The sequence below is a fragment of the Leptosomus discolor genome, chromosome 7, assembly GCF_034619465.1.
Source record: "Leptosomus discolor isolate bLepDis1 chromosome 7, bLepDis1.hap2, whole genome shotgun sequence".
NCBI lineage: Eukaryota > Metazoa > Chordata > Aves > Leptosomiformes > Leptosomidae > Leptosomus > Leptosomus discolor.
Genome location: NC_141397.1, coordinates 42,086,755 through 42,102,101, shown reverse-complemented (window position 1 = coordinate 42,102,101; position 15,347 = coordinate 42,086,755). Strand labels below are relative to the sequence as shown.

The 15,347-nt window shown below is 46.7% G+C and overlaps 1 protein-coding gene across 1 annotated transcript; it reads left to right on the top strand.

The window, feature by feature from the left end:
• The first annotated feature begins 5,684 nt into the window (after positions 1-5,684).
• ADIPOQ (adiponectin, C1Q and collagen domain containing) lies at positions 5,685-7,230 on the top strand. The gene is made up of 2 exons (XM_009952692.2): positions 5,685-5,898; positions 6,704-7,230. Exons 1-2 carry the CDS (start codon positions 5,685-5,687, stop codon positions 7,228-7,230), a joined length of 741 nt encoding a protein of 246 aa, XP_009950994.2.
• Positions 7,231-15,347: the final 8,117 nt, after the last annotated feature.

The following is a 15,347-nucleotide window of genomic DNA, read 5'->3' as shown; positions in this document are numbered from 1 at the left end:
AAGACCCCCCCAGCCCCAACCAGAGCTCCTGCCTCTGAGCACTGCAGCTGTGGGCACTACTGGTCCAGTCCACGTTTGGTGGCAGGTTTTGCTTGTCACCAGGCAGAGCAAAGGGCATTTTCCTATCACATAGCCAGAAATAGCTCACTGGATTGTACAATATCTCCCTCTGCAGCGGGAACAGGAGCCAGCACCAACCCACAAACCAAGTGTGAAAGACATCATAACCACAAGTGAGTGTACTGGGGGGGTTATCAGCTGGTTGTATACCCAGAGATAAACTTCTATCCTTCTTCTGGGAGGCAGGGATAATGTTTGGGAGGCTGTTTGATGGACCACTGAAAGATTTATCACTGTGGTATTTTCCTAACAAATTAGTTGAAAGGCCATGATGTAATTAATTGCAGCACTACCTATTAAACATGTCAGGTCCAATTTTCGAATCCTGGCAGCCTAATAAATACCCGAATCATGCATTTTGGTGTTCAGGCTGAGAGCTGACAGGGAAAAGAGCCTTGTCTTGCTCATGCCCCGGGCAGTGGTGGCTGAAACCCTCGCGTCTCCACTGCAAAAAAAAAGTTCCTATTTCAGTTCCCAGACCCTGCTCCTCCATTCATTGCTTAGGAGAAAAGACTTTGACAGAAACATCGGCATCACACACACACGGCTCTAGCAAATCACATTTATAAGAAAACACAGATCCAACTAGACCACTGTCATATTTTACTGGGGTTGTACAAGGGATTTTTTCAAGTCTCAACATTGCATGGAAAAACCATCATCCAAAAAAAAAAAATCAAATTCTTCAAATGCCGGACTAAGGACTTGACCAAAATAAGGCAGGCTGTGAGCAGCCATCCTGCGGCTCCTCCCTTCTGCACCCTTCTCCTCAGGACTCCAAAATTCACCCTTGCTGACTCCCAGTTCTATATATAAGAAATTATTTATGTGTTCATTTATACATCCCTTTAGTCCTTCCAGATAGCCAGGTCTTTACAACAATGCAGTAATTCAGGATACTATCCTGCTGACATTAACTTGCACGAGTTTCCCCTCTCGCAACAACACCAGCTCCCCAACACTGGCTTCCCACACCCAGTTGTAGCAACATGCATCGAACTATTTTCTCCTGGTCTGATTTTGCAAGCCCAGGTTTGCCAAGGTTCTGCCTAGCTAACCTTCGGCTGCCCCAGAGCACCTGAAGAGGAAAGCCTCCACTCTCCCAAGGCTCAACCTCCATTTTGGAAGGAGAGAGACACAGGGAAATAAGGACTTTGTTTTGACCTAAAGCCAAAATGTGTGATAGGTTGACAGCCATCTGTAGGGCTGAAATTACTCTGATGATTTACAATAGTGCTGGCACATGTTTGGCTGGCTTAAGACAGAACTCTTCTTCCAGAGCTGCCCTTCCCCTCGGGCAGCTTTGCCCTTCTTTGGTGCGGCAGCAGCCTCCAGGCAGGAATAGCTCTTGCCATTAAAAGGAGAAGCCAAAACTTCTCGTACAATAATTCATTTACTAACACGTTGAAAAAAAACCATTTGAGTGTGTTAATGCAAGGCTATAGACATACTTTCTCCATCAGCTGCTAACAACATTTCCCAATTTACACAGCGGAGCCACTTGTGCTGTACAAGCCCAGCCCTGGATGAGCAGGATTTCACATGGGCTTCCCCAGCAAACCACTGCTCCTTCAGTTCCTATCAAATTCCCAAACCTGTCTTTTCCCCATTAAGGCTATCTTCGCAAGTTATCCCAGAGCGACTGGATTATATAAGCGGTCCAAAACTTAAGTGATGGCCAGGAAAAAATAATGGGAAAACCCAACTTTTAGGTCAGCATGCGCAATGGCAAATGGAAAATGCAGTGTCTGAGCTGACAGCTCCCCATGCCCTTAGGGATAGCTATGTAGTAGCTGGACTTCATTTCTAAAGAGACTGCAGCAAGCCAACTAGGACTCAAAGCAGCTGGTAAGCATGACTTTTTTTCCTCTTACTAAGTTCAGGATTTTCTCTTCTTTTGGGCTGAATTGGACAGACAGACTTTTCTGTTTGCAAGAAGTTTCCTTTCTTAGAGTTACTCTCAGAGTAGCCAGCGAGTATTTTAAACCAAGAATAGCCAATCTCAGATTCATACTCCTGTTTTTGGAAACACTATTTAGAGATCAAAACTCCTAAATCAAAAGTAGTCAGGAACAACAGTGAAAAACCACATGGCTATAACAGCAAGTAATGCATTGGCACCTTTTGATTCACCTCTCTCCTTGAAGACTCCTGGGAAGACTGGGTTTGCCCCAAATCTCCCTGAGTCATATCAGCTACTTGCCAGAAACCTTCACCACCCAGATTTAAGGTGCGAGCTCCCTAAAGCAAGTCACCATTGGAACGTCAGCAAAAACTATGCCACAAGTAATTACAAAAAGAAAAAGAGATCAACATAAGCCAAACCCCTGGTTAATACCCTTTGAAGAAAATACTGGAGTGGGAAAACAGATGAAATTTTTGTTCTGTGTTTTGCATAAAGAGGTGTGGGGTTGTATAATATATATAAAAATACATAATAGTTATATAGTGTTAAGTGAAATATAAATTCAGAATCATGGTCTGATTCACTGTGTAGCACTTACGAATGCTCTTATGGATGATATGCTGACTTCTGCTCATAAATGAATAAGCTTCATATAATGCATATGAGCTTTTAATATAGTAGCTGCCAAGGGAGTAACTGGAAGCCACCAAGTGTACTTAGTTCATCTGTTACTTGTCTGAAAGGTACAATTGGCATTCAAATATAGCAGATTATTTCATGTTACACTGCTGAGCATCAGATGGAAAGACAAAAGAAAATGGGAAAGATATAGTAAAGGGATATCATACCTAAACCAGAGTTTAAACTCAGAGCTAGCAGACACATAGATTAAAACTTCCCTTTATAAGAATACTTATGCCAGAGAATTACTTTGTTTCTCAAACAAGAAAACCACCTTGAGTCAAACTGTAGCAATAGAAGTAGCTTTCTGTTTGCATATCACAACACTTTTCTCATGAGAAAGGAGAAAACTAGATTGTGTAATGTAGCCACAGCAAAGAGCCGCCCAGGGATGCTGTGGGAAGGGCATCACTTCGAGCCCTTCAGAGCAAGCTGGATGGGCGTCTGCCAGGAAAGGTCCCTGCAGCCCTGCTTTGGGCTGCCTCAAATTTGCACGGCTTTTGACCTTAAAGGAGGGTTCTGTTTTGCACCAGCAGAAGACCTGGCTCTGGGGCACATGTCACTAAAATTTTAATGATATTTGAGTTCTAGGCAGCATATGAGAAAGTGGAACTAACCCCAACAAAGGCACCAAAACACAGCTCAAGAAATGCAATTTTGAGGCAGATTTTTATTGAACACTAGCATGTTTTCACATACAAAGTTAGTCCCCGGACAGCCTGTGCTGATTTTGGAGGGGTGCATGCATGTAGCTTAGCCAGAGAGGACCTAGGCAGGGGGACAGGGGTCCCTCCACTTAGTGCTATCCACTGGGGCATGGAGAAGTGGACATCTCGCAGTGTCCCCAAATACGCATACCCTCGCTTGCCAAACCAAGCCACTTTTAGGATTTATAGACATCTATTTCATTTGTCCACCCTGGTTCATGGATGATTACTACATCCATTGCTGCAAAGGGGCATTTCGCTTCCCAAAGTGCAAAGATACAGGAACACTACCTAAGGTTCAGGCTGTGGTCACTGGAGCCCACGGCACCCTGAGCCCCAAGATTGCCTCTGAGCCAGGGTCCTGACCTCATCACAGGATGCCACGTGGCTGCTGGATTGCTGAAGCCCAGCAGGGCAGGCATGGTTTTAGGAGTTCCCTGATTTTACGTGGTAGGTACTGGCCACCGAGGTAGTTAAGCAAAGCTTTGAAGTTTTCTTCAAAAGCTCCCCCAATATCCTGCAAAAACTGAAATCACGGTAACTTCATTGTTATTGCCGTGGTTTAAAGCCAGCCGGCAGCTAGGCAGCACACAGCTGCTCACTCATTCCCCCCTCAGCAGGATGGGGGAGGGGAATTGGAAGGGTAAAAGTGACAAAACTTGTGAGTTGAGATAAGAACAGATTATTAATTGAAATAAAATAATAATAATAATAGTAAATTGTAATAAAAAGGAAAACGAGAGAGAGAGAGAGAGAGAGAGATAAAGCCCCAGAAAGACAAGCGATGCAAATGAAAACAATTGCTCACCACCAACTGACCGATGCCCAGCCAGTCCCCAGGCAGCAGCCCCCTGGTCAACCTTCCCCCTAGTTTTATTGCTAAGCATGACATGATACAGCATGGAATATCCCTTCGGTCAGCTGGAGTCACCTGTCCTGTCTGTGTCCCCTCCCGACTCCTTGTGCACCCCCAGCCTACTTGCTGGTGGGGTGGGGTGAGAGGAGCAGAAAAGGCCTTGACTCTGGGTAAGCACTGCTCAGCAGTAACGAAAACATCCCTGTGTTATCAGCGCTGCTTCCAGCACAAATCCAAAACATAGCCCATACTAGCTCCTATGAAAAAAGTTAACTCTATTCCAGCCAAAACCAGCACATTTATTTAGTTTCCTTTGAAGCAATTACATGAGAGCGAAGCAGACATTATTCAAAATATGACATTTAAATAGCTTACCTAGGAAAATCAACCCTGCAAAGGAATTCCTCTGAAATATGATTTTTCTTGGAAATTACAGAGCTAAGGGACTCATACTTACTTTTTATTGCCTATTATGCCACTTACAATCCTCATAACAGGATGCCTTTATTGTTCCACGGTATAATCTCTGTCCAGGGAGCAGTATCACACAACAACAGTCATTTTAAAATATCTGTTTTCTAAAAGCCTGACCCAAAGCCCACTAAGGTCCCACTGATTTCTGGGAGCATCAGAACAAAGCTCCAGGTTGGCCATACAGTGTCACCACCGACCTGGTTCTAGGGAGCCGCAGTAATTGCTCTGACTAGCAAAGCAACTGGATTAAAGAAAAATATGACCCTACAGTGCCTAAACACTGCACAACTTGTCTTCCCATAATCCAAAAACATAATTCAGGCAGAAAAAACACAGTATCATAATTTCATACGGTCGCTCAGAGGAGATGGAAAGCCTGGCTGTAGTTTCTATTCACATTAGATGGACCCAGGTTAGCGGGCAGTACGTGCAGCGATAAACCACCTAATCATCTTAAAGGCTTTTGAGGTTTTGAGACAGGCTCTGCCAGACCTGTACTTTCAATCACCTGCTCACTCAGCCAGGCAGAATTTAGAGCATATTGTAGCTAATTGAGCGGAGCTTTGCGAAGAAATCAGCCACAGATACCCTGGCATCTGCCATGCTTGGTCTCGAGCTATATTTGTGCCCATTTAGAAAGCCCATGAGTGCCAGGGGAGCAACTCCAGCATTTGCTCCTCTCTGCACTGAATGTGCTCCCTGACTGAGGTCCACACTGCTCCCGGGGACCCCATCCCAGCTTGGCTCACAGACCTTACACCAGCACCACGCTGGATGAGGAGGGGTCCTTGAGGCGAGAAGAATTGCTTTCCTTCAGGTATGTTGATTCAAACTTTAGTCTTCTGTGCCTCTCCATTATTCAGGGGTCGGGTTTTTGTTCACTCATTTTTTTCCTATTAAGCTTTAAAGTTAACAAAGCTATTGCCCACATCAGGAACAGATGATGAGGGGCCCAGTAGGCGTCCTCCTTTGCTCGCTGCTGCTCATGCCCCCACACTGCACAGAGGTGGCTGCCCAGGACACCCAGCCTGACCCCAAAACAGCATGTGCCAACTGGATGGGAGGAGCACCTGGCTACCCTGGCCACAACGGGCTCCCTGGCCGAGACGGAAAAGATGGAAAAGATGGAGTAAAAGGAGACAAAGGAGAGGAAGGTTGGTGAGGAACAGGGGGTACATTGGTGCTGAAGCCTGTAGGCAGCCCCAGCCTCCAGGGCCAGCCCTGGCAGGTCTCATGTCTGCTGGGTCCATGTCTGATCTTTGTCCAGATGGCTTTTTAATATCTCCAGCGATGGAGATTCCACAACCCAAGTCAAAGAGTTTGGCCTGGTGGTTGTTTTTCCAATTAATGATGTTTTTTCAGATGTGCTTCTCTCGGCAGCTCTGCACACAGACAGTGGGGTGAGCAGGCTTTTCACTCGCTGAGTCAGCTTATGGGGGGTGTTGAGGTCATCCAGCCTTTCCTCAGCTCCATGCTGCCAAGCAGATCTTCATGCACCCTCTGCATTTCAGGCCAGTGGGTTTAGGCCCACCCAGCTGGCAACTAAACACCAGGCAGCCACTCACTCACTTGTACACCACCCCACTACCACCCCCTGGAGCGATGGGGAGGAGAAAATATAACAAAAGGCTTGAAGGTCGAGACAAGGACCTTCATTAACCTTGGTGTCCACATGGTTGTTTCTCTCATGTTCCATTCCTCTCCTCTGCTCCAAAACAAAAGAACTTGCCTGGCAGTTTTTTCCTCTTTTAAATATGTTATCGCAGAGGTGCTGATTAGCTCGGCCTTGGCCAGAGGCCAGTCCAATTTGGAGACAGGGGAGCTTCTAGAAGCTTCATACAGGAGCCACCCCTGTAGCTGTTCCTCCACTACCAAAACCCCACCAAACACAAACGCAACACAGTAAGTGCCTACCGGCACAGTGCAAACACAACTCTCCATTCCCACTCTGTCCCCCAGGTATGCAAGGTCCCAAAGGCGACCAAGGCGAAATGGGAGTCCCAGGGCAAGAAGGGCCAAGAGGATTTCCCGGATACCCAGGGCAGAAGGGGGAGAAGGGCGAAGGTGCCTTCATCTACCGCTCCGCCTTCAGCGTGGGGCTGACAGACCGAGCTCCCCACCCCAATGTCCCTATCCGCTTCAGCAAGATCTTCTACAATGAGCAGAGCCACTATGACACCAGCACTGGCAAGTTCTTCTGCAGCATCCCTGGCACATACTACTTTGCCTACCACCTGACGGTCTACCTGTCAGATGTCAAGGTCAGCCTCTATAAGAAGGACAAGGCAGTGATCTTCACCTACGACCAGTTCCAGAACAACAACGTTGATCAAGCAAGCGGCTCTGTCCTGCTACACCTCAGCGCTGGGGACGAGGTGTGGCTTCAGGTATATGGCGATGGGGACAACAATGGCATCTATGCTGACAACATCAATGATTCCACTTTCATGGGCTTCCTCCTGTACCCAGACCTGAATGACCATTAAAGCAGGGGGTACTACATGGGAAAGGACGAGGTGGCTTAACCCCAGATGGCATCCTGGGGCACTGGCGCTATAGCTACACTGTATTTACCAGAAAATTGCCTTTTGCAGGGGCAAAGATTGCCAAGGGTGGACCCTATCTCTTGTGAAATCAGTGAGGTTATATGAGGGACTTCCATGGGACCAAGAGTTCACTCCTACCTCTGCTCTTGCTCTCCTTGTGGAAAATGGGGCCCAAAGTCAAACACCGCTACTGTCATATCATGAAAGAATAACTCTCAAGATGGCCTAACATTTTTTGAAATTTAAAAGTGATAAGAGAAAAATTGGTTACTTTTAAATATCACATTCTAAATTTCCCCTTTTTAGCCATTTAAACTCATTTAAACCAATGGTACGCATTTTAGCCAGCATTTTAAAATTTGATTGGAAGAGGGATATCATTCATGAAAGCCACCTCTGCTCTTCTTTTCAGCTGGAACTGATGGCTCCATTTTTTCCATTGTAACTCCCTGTCTTATTAGGGCCTTTGACTTCCACCCATGGTTTGTTGTCTCCCTTCTTTAGCCCAGATCTTTGAATATATTCAGATTATTAACTTTCATTGATTTTAATCCTTTGATTTTCCTTTTATGTTTATCCCCATCATTATCTCTAATGTAGACAGCATGCTGCTATTTAGGGCAGGGATCTTCTTTTTGGTTTATCTGAAAAGCCTTATGAACGCCAGTGAGGCCACACAACAAAAGCAGCCTTCTGACTGTGTGGCTTTGGGGGTCTTGAGGTGTTCACAGACATGTTGTCTGCATAGTCGTGATGCTCAGAAATGCCAGAAGCTCTCCTGCAAACACCATGCCTGACTGGGGAACAGAAGGTCCCTCAAGACTCCTCAGCAGAGGGGACCTCAAGGCGGAGGTGTCCCTTCCCAAATCACTCACCTGGCGATGGAAGTGATGGCACGAGTACTTGTTCAGCCCAGAGGCCACCAGCATGGGGCACATGAGCAGCATCTTAGTTTCCATCTGCAAGCTGGCATGATACTGTACCATCTCCCCTCTGAATAGCTCCCAAGTACACTCAGAAGTTGAGATCTAGCAACTGTGTTTCCATTTTTCCACACCATAAGTGTGCCATAAGCAATGGTTTGCACACCACCTGGGCAGAGCTTCAGGTGGTGGTGCAACCTTGCCATGTCGAGTGGACTCCTGGGACGAACACCCCCAGGACCTGTTCCATCTCTCGGCAAGGTTACCTTAATGGGGGAATATTAAGGCTGGGATTAGTAGCAATCCCATCAAACTGCTCTCCAAGGAATTTGCTTGCCTTTTAGCTAAAAGAGGATTTGACGGTTTCTCAGATATGTTCAAAGAAGACTCCCATTAAGCTTCAGAACAGCTAACACAGATCAGAGCTAATGCGTTATTACAAGCACAAAACAGTATTAAGAGCTTCAACTGAAATTACTTCCAACAGCAGCATTTTCTATACTCCAGTGAATTACCACATTACAAATAATAACAATAAAAAACTTTCTCAAGGAGAATGCTCCCACATTTTTGCATGTATCATTGAGAAGGATTTGAAGAAAGGGACATTCATCTAGCCCTGGAAAAAAATACATATATTTTTCCAGCAAGGTGGGGGTACCCTGGGCTGGCACACACAAGGACACCCTCCTTTTGCTTTCCCAAGAAACTCCCCACCCTCTAGCTTTCATCAAGGCTTCAGCACCTCACCACCTCACACTGTATTGCCTCCTTATTGGGTAAGACAAGCTCTGGTTTCCAGACTGTTTCCCCAAAGCCACTGTGCCTCAATCCACCCTGACCAGCCAGCCAGAGAGAGGGCCTCTGCTGGCCCAGGAGGCTTCAACATCCTAGATTTAGCAAGGGTCAACCTGATGCTCAATGTGATTGCATTGAATTCAGAGAGCTGGGAAAACCCCTGCTCCTATTGTATGAATTAATAGTAAGGCAATAGAGAAAAGCAGAGAAAAGAAAAAAAAAAAAACCCCACAACAAAACCCCCCACCAAATCAAAAAACTAATCCATAAACAAAATGAGATTTCAAAATGCAGCAGTTGAATCATATAGCATAAGAAGCTTAAATTGAAAGGACCAAGTCAGAGCTTTTGCAGTGGTTTTTTCATGTATTTTCAGATGGATTTTCTGAAGGCAGGGAAAATTGAAACAACAAAAGCGGCACTTGGGATAAACACTAGGAGGAAATACTAATTTAAAGCCTAGTTCCAAAGAGGCAGCCAAAACAATTTATTCCTTTCCTTGCTGCTACACAGCAGGAGCAAACATGCTTACAGTTTTATCCTGTACACCAGGACTCAGATGCTCAGACACGGCTTTTCACACTGCTGCACACACCTGATGCCATGTCCTTTAGGCCAGGGCAGAACCCAGGATTTCTTAGCACACTCCACAACTGCCCCATCACCAGTGTCACCCATATCAATGTGACTTACTCCCAGGTCAACAGCATCTCCCACCTGAAGTCACCGTGGCTGTAGTGCAAGAAACACGTCATGTGCAAGAATAGCACACTTGAGAATAGGACTGGGGCCATGCTAGCCCTGATGGGAAAGTCTTGTCGAACCCAACATGCTTGCTTGCCCTCCACATCATCCCACAGCCCACGCAGGATGCTTACAGTGCCATCAGACCTTTTGGCAGATGATCAGCCTCCCAGGAGAGGCCCAGGGTCACCACTGATTCCTGGTCAGCCTCCTGGCCGCCATGGCAGCAGGATGGCAGAGGGCTACACAATGGACCAAAACAACCCCCTCAGCAGAGCCCCAGCCTGGAAGTTCTTATTTCAAAGCCTGGCTCTGGTTTTGGTCCTGGCTCTTCCCCTGTCCCAGCTGTCAGGGTGGGGTCACTCAGGGCTGTGTCACCTAGTATTGCAGTCAGGCTATATTCATATACAAACAGAATATATGTCTTATATGTACACACATCCACTTTATCACAGTCCATGAGATAACAAAGCTCCACAAGAATCTTGTATATTAGTACATAAGGTCTTTTATTTTATTTAAACACTAAATATATAGCCCCTTTATCACCCTGTAAATAGCTTTTCCAAACTCCCCTGTGAGCAGCAGCCTCATGTGCAGGCACCTGCCTCCTTCCATGCTGCATTGGACCATTGAAACCAGGGTCACAGAGGGTTGCAGTGCTGTGCTCCCCAGGAGCATTGAGCAGGCTTTCATTTGGCACTGGAGGTGTTTGGGGACTTTGGCTCCAGCCCAGGGAGCTGCAAGGCTGACACCTCGCTGTCAGGGCAGAAGTCAGGCTGCTTGCTGAAGGGCGTATTTGTTTCACCAAAAGTAGATACAGAAAAACAGGAACATGGCCTCCCCGAAAGTGCCCCAGTTGTTTGTCAGTCACTGGGCTGACGAGCCACCCCATGCTGACTGCTGGGGTGGGCATGGGGACCTCATTTCTGTTCCTCCCCAGGTGCTCCCACCAGTGCACGACACAGCAGTGGGTCTCTCATGTAAATACGTTGAGCAAGCAACCTCTCCCAAACCGTGCCCAGCACTCCAAACACAACCAGGGCAAGTAATAAGGAAAATATATGCTATGATGAACACAAGTACTGTTGCCTGTGTAAGCAGCAAGGATGCATAAAGGAGAGGGCAGCCTGGTTCATGCAGGATCTGCCTTTAAGAGTATTGTGTATGCAGTAACCCAGGGCAGGGCTGCAGCAAAGCAGCTCCAGTGCAAGCCTCCTCTCAGCTCCTCTCTTCCCAAAGCACAGTAGGGACTTCTGTCTTTATATGAAATTTTGAAACACACTTTAAAGGGTTAAACCTCAGGGTTTGATTCCCAACCTAAAATCCTGGCCAAGCAAAGATTTCCTGCTTGAGAACAGCACACCCTTTCTATGCTGTCTGGTTTATCGAGAAAACCCCTGTAAACAGAATAAGACAAAGCACTTGGGAAAAGTTTTAAAGAAAGCCATTAAGGCACTGCTGGTCTGTGTACTGGCTTGTCCCCCTTCTCGCAGCCATAAATACTGAAATGCAGCTTCACCATGACACTCACCCTTTAGGAGTGAAGAAACCATCTTCCTCCCAGCCAGGGTGCCTACATCACTCATGCATACCCCAGCCAGGCACCTCAAAACCCAGCAAGCATCAGACCAGCCCCCCCAGTTAGTGCAGCCCAGGCAGCAGGCTGTGATCGAGGCAAGCATCTGCTGCATGGAAATAGGGGTCAAAGCCCTCCCTTTAGGGACTGGGACTGTTTCATGAAGTCTTCCACCTCCAATCTCTGTAAGATTCTTGCTCAGCTAAAGAGACACACACACTTACCTCCCTAGCAGGCACCAAATCCCAGTTTAAGTCACCCTCCACCCAGAAAGCCACTTTGCATGCCCAGGAGCAGCAATCAGTCCCCTCCCAGCTCCTCCCTAGGACAAATGCTCCCAACAGAGACTTACCCCATCAGCAAAGCAAGCACAGACACAGGGCAGGGGAGGCAGAGAAGCACCCCTCTCAGCAAATACACCTCTGCCCCATTGCAGCCAGGGCCAAGCCCTACAGCTGCCCTTAGCACCTCTGTTACCACCTCCTGAGGCTGCCCAGCCCCTGCAGGTGCCTGCATGTGGGGTCTCAACAAGCAAATAACATGCTGACAAGCTCCATGAGCAGCAACTGAGCACGGCCAGTGATTACCCCACCAGGCTGCAAGCTCCCAGGAGTCCTTATAGCCCAGGAACCACCCAAATCCCTGCATGTGGCATGGGTATCAAACCTCTACCTCCCTGGCTCTGCCATGCCAGGGGCACACAGCCAGGCCGACCGCAGTAGCCCAAGGTCAGGGAGCTGCAGCGCAGTGTGCTGGCCCTGTGCTGCTTTTAAGGGAGAGCTGCAAATAGGTTTTGGGAGGGTAATGAGGTCCTGGGGGATGAGCTCAGGGGAGTTCTTAATGAACCCAGCCTTTTTCCATTACCAAGTTGCTGTGGTTTTACTCTCCCTCCATGCTTCATAAACCTGTGGGATGGGAAAACCTGGCCAAAACAGGCACATATCCAAGGCCTGGGCTGGCTCCCAAAGACTGCACAATGCTTTGAACGTATAATTACCTTGTGACAAAGGAGCCAAGAATGATACTGACATGCTGAAAGGGCACAGAATCACCTGCTCGCCAAAAAATTTAAATGTTTTAGTTTGGGTTTTTTTTTTAATCAATCCTGACAATAGATGCTTAGTACAAAGTTCAGACTCACTATTTACTGCCTCTCTAGCTGTGGCAGGTTTAAATGAACAGTTTCCCCTTTAGGAACTAATTACTGGTGCAGGCAGGCAAATGGGATGCCTTGGGGCACAAACATTAACAGCAGCTCCTACTAGATTGCAACCAATACGGTGAAGACTCCAAGAATGAGGTCTCATTTGCTGCTTTGTAATTAGGGCAGGTTATAAAGAAAGCATTTGGCTCCTTTGATCTTGACAGCTGCGTTTGACGCTCGCCTAGCTTCCGTCCCAGTACTGCTGCTCAGAGGAAGACAGCAGGAAGGCAGCACGGTCTCTTGAAGGCAGAAAGCAAAAACACTCCTGCAGAAGATGTAAGTCACTGCACTAACAATTAGGGAGAAATAACGTGGCTACAGCTGGAGAGGACTGGCCAGTCTCACCTAGCAGGGAAGCCATCTGTGAAAGCATTCGTGGCCGTTTTAAACACAATTATAGGCTGATCCTAATCGTGCCTCAATCTCACTTAATCACTTGTGCCAGTAATTAATTGGAATACAAATAGCAGCTGCACTAACCCATGAAGAGCTACAAGAGATAAATTGCTTGCAAGATTTGTGTTTATTTGTGACGTACAAACTCACTAGAGGCTTTTCAGCATGGAAGTCAGGGGGATTAGGATAAAGCCCTACATTTGGCTAATCAGCCATTTTACTTCCATGCAGGAAATGCCATCAGATTTGAAGTCTACCCTTTGAAATACTCTGGAGGAAACCAATTCTGAGCATACCTGGGGTGGGAGCAAGGCTGCCACATTTCAATGACATTAGATGTAGGTACACGATGAAAAGACTCAGTCTGCCATGGGATTGTAAATCAGCAAACCCACCCTCTGCTCATCCTTGAGCTCATCCCAGGAGACCAGTCCAGCATAACACTATTGCTCTTTGAGGACAGTTGTACAAACTCCTTACATGCAGCTGCAGTTTGTTGCTCTCCAGCCAATCCAAGGGGAAAGAAAGGTTTATTCCCAGTGAAATGGAAGCATTAAACCTCAACATCCATCTCTTTCTGTGCAGCATATCAGAGGATTCCCACCCACAAGGCAATCTGTGGGGTCCCTCCCATACAGCTTTATGGAGAAGCATCAGGGAGGGAAATAGAGCAGGAGATCCCACTTGAAGTCCCTCTCTAGATCCCTGACAGAGTCAGGCAGGGAAGGACAGGGGGTATGAACCAACAAACCCAGCTCCTTCCAGTCCTCTGGGCATCTGTGAAAACAGTGCTCTGCCCAAAGGAGTCAGGACAGCACAGCTTCCTCACTGCCTTGACAGGGATTTCTAGAGAAGCCATTCTAGTTCTGCAACATGTTTTGGTTAGTGTTTTAAGGTCAAGGTAGATCTCTCATCCCAGAGGAGGAAAACACAGAGAAGGGGGATTCCTACACCACAGTACCTGTATCCCAGCGATGCAGAGGCAACTTCAAAGCAGCAGGAGACTGAAAGACCACAGCAGCACATTGCTCAGCAAGCTTTATTGGGAGCTGGGAGTAGGGGCACATTTTGACTAGAAAGCTCCCCGACAGGACAGAGTCACTGTCCAGTGACAGAGGTCCCCTCAGTTAGTGTCCTCATCAAAGCATCCTCAGGTGGGCCAGGGGGACTCTGAGACTCCCCTGACAGGGGCAGCTCCTGTCTGTAGCAGGGATGCTTTCTTTGTCACATTCCCTTGTTGATAAATACTCCTTTGCTCAGTCACCCACCCTGTACGTGACATTCTCAGCTGTACATCTGTTTATTCTTCATATACAAAAGGCAAACTAAAAAAAAAATACTAAATCTGGAAGTAAAAACATGGAAGCTAATCCTTATCCTCAAAGCCACCCCTGCTCCCAAGGACTGACTTGCATTGTGCTAGTGCTTTTCCAAAAGAGCCCTGATATGACACTCACATTCCAGCCGCATCGCAGAGAACAGGGCTGCACTGTCATCTGCCCAGCAGGTTTTCATGTGCTGAACAACTGCACATTGAGAGCAGAAAGATGCCTGCCAGCTTCCCAACACCCTGGGGAAGCAGGAAAAACTCTATTTATTCATCTAAATCAATTCCTCCTTTATCAAGAAAAAGACAATCCACTTCAATTATTGAAGTAAAAAATAAAAGATTTTTCCTTTTAATATTAATTCCCTGGAAGTTAACTAAGAAAAAAAACCTAAAACAACCAAGGAGAACCCACTACTACTACATTAGGTCTCAGTTTACCTGTTTTTGCTCACATAAAGAGCAGTGGAGCACTGGATTCTCCTGCTAACATGGTAGCCAGCTCAGAAAAGGCACTTCAGAAATGTTACACAGATGACAACCAGCTTCCTTTAGCATGGCAACTTTCTCTCACAATGACTTACTTTCAGCTCAAAACGGATTGCACATTCTTAAGAATACACTGTGACAGCTAGCAGCTTCCTGCAAACAAAGAATTGCCCTTGTGAGAGTATCAAAGGGAACAGGCTGACATTTAAGTGTTTTGAAGCTATTTCTTTTCATCTGTGCTACACAACTGGCTACGCCTCTTCTAAAGCATTTTAGCACTTAGGACTGCATCTTGCCAAGACTCAGGCAGAAGGTCGGCTTTATACATAAAGCCAGCTGTCCCACTGAAGTCAGTGGGACAATTCATGACACTAACCTCAGTACCCCCAAATCCATTCAGACTACAGCCTTTATTCGGACATTGAAATACTAAACAGTACCCAGCGACTTATAAAGTAACATACATCAGCCTAAGTGTGTGCAAAATCCTGCTAGAACAGGCTCATTCTTTCACTCAGAAACACCTATTATGAGTGGTGTCAATCTCCACAAAATGTACAAGAATCAAAGCTCAGCAAATTAAATGGCCAATGCAGA

What these genes read in the sequence shown, in the direction of transcription:
- ADIPOQ (XM_009952692.2), top strand. Translation starts at nt 5,685, where the DNA reads ATGATGAGGGGCCCAGTAGGCGTCCTCCTTTGCTCGCTGCTGCTCATG. An exon ending in AGGAGACAAAGGAGAGGAAG is followed by an intron (nt 5,899 to 6,703) that starts GTTGGTGAGGAA and finishes TCTGTCCCCCAG; the next exon opens with GTATGCAAGGTCCCAAAGGC.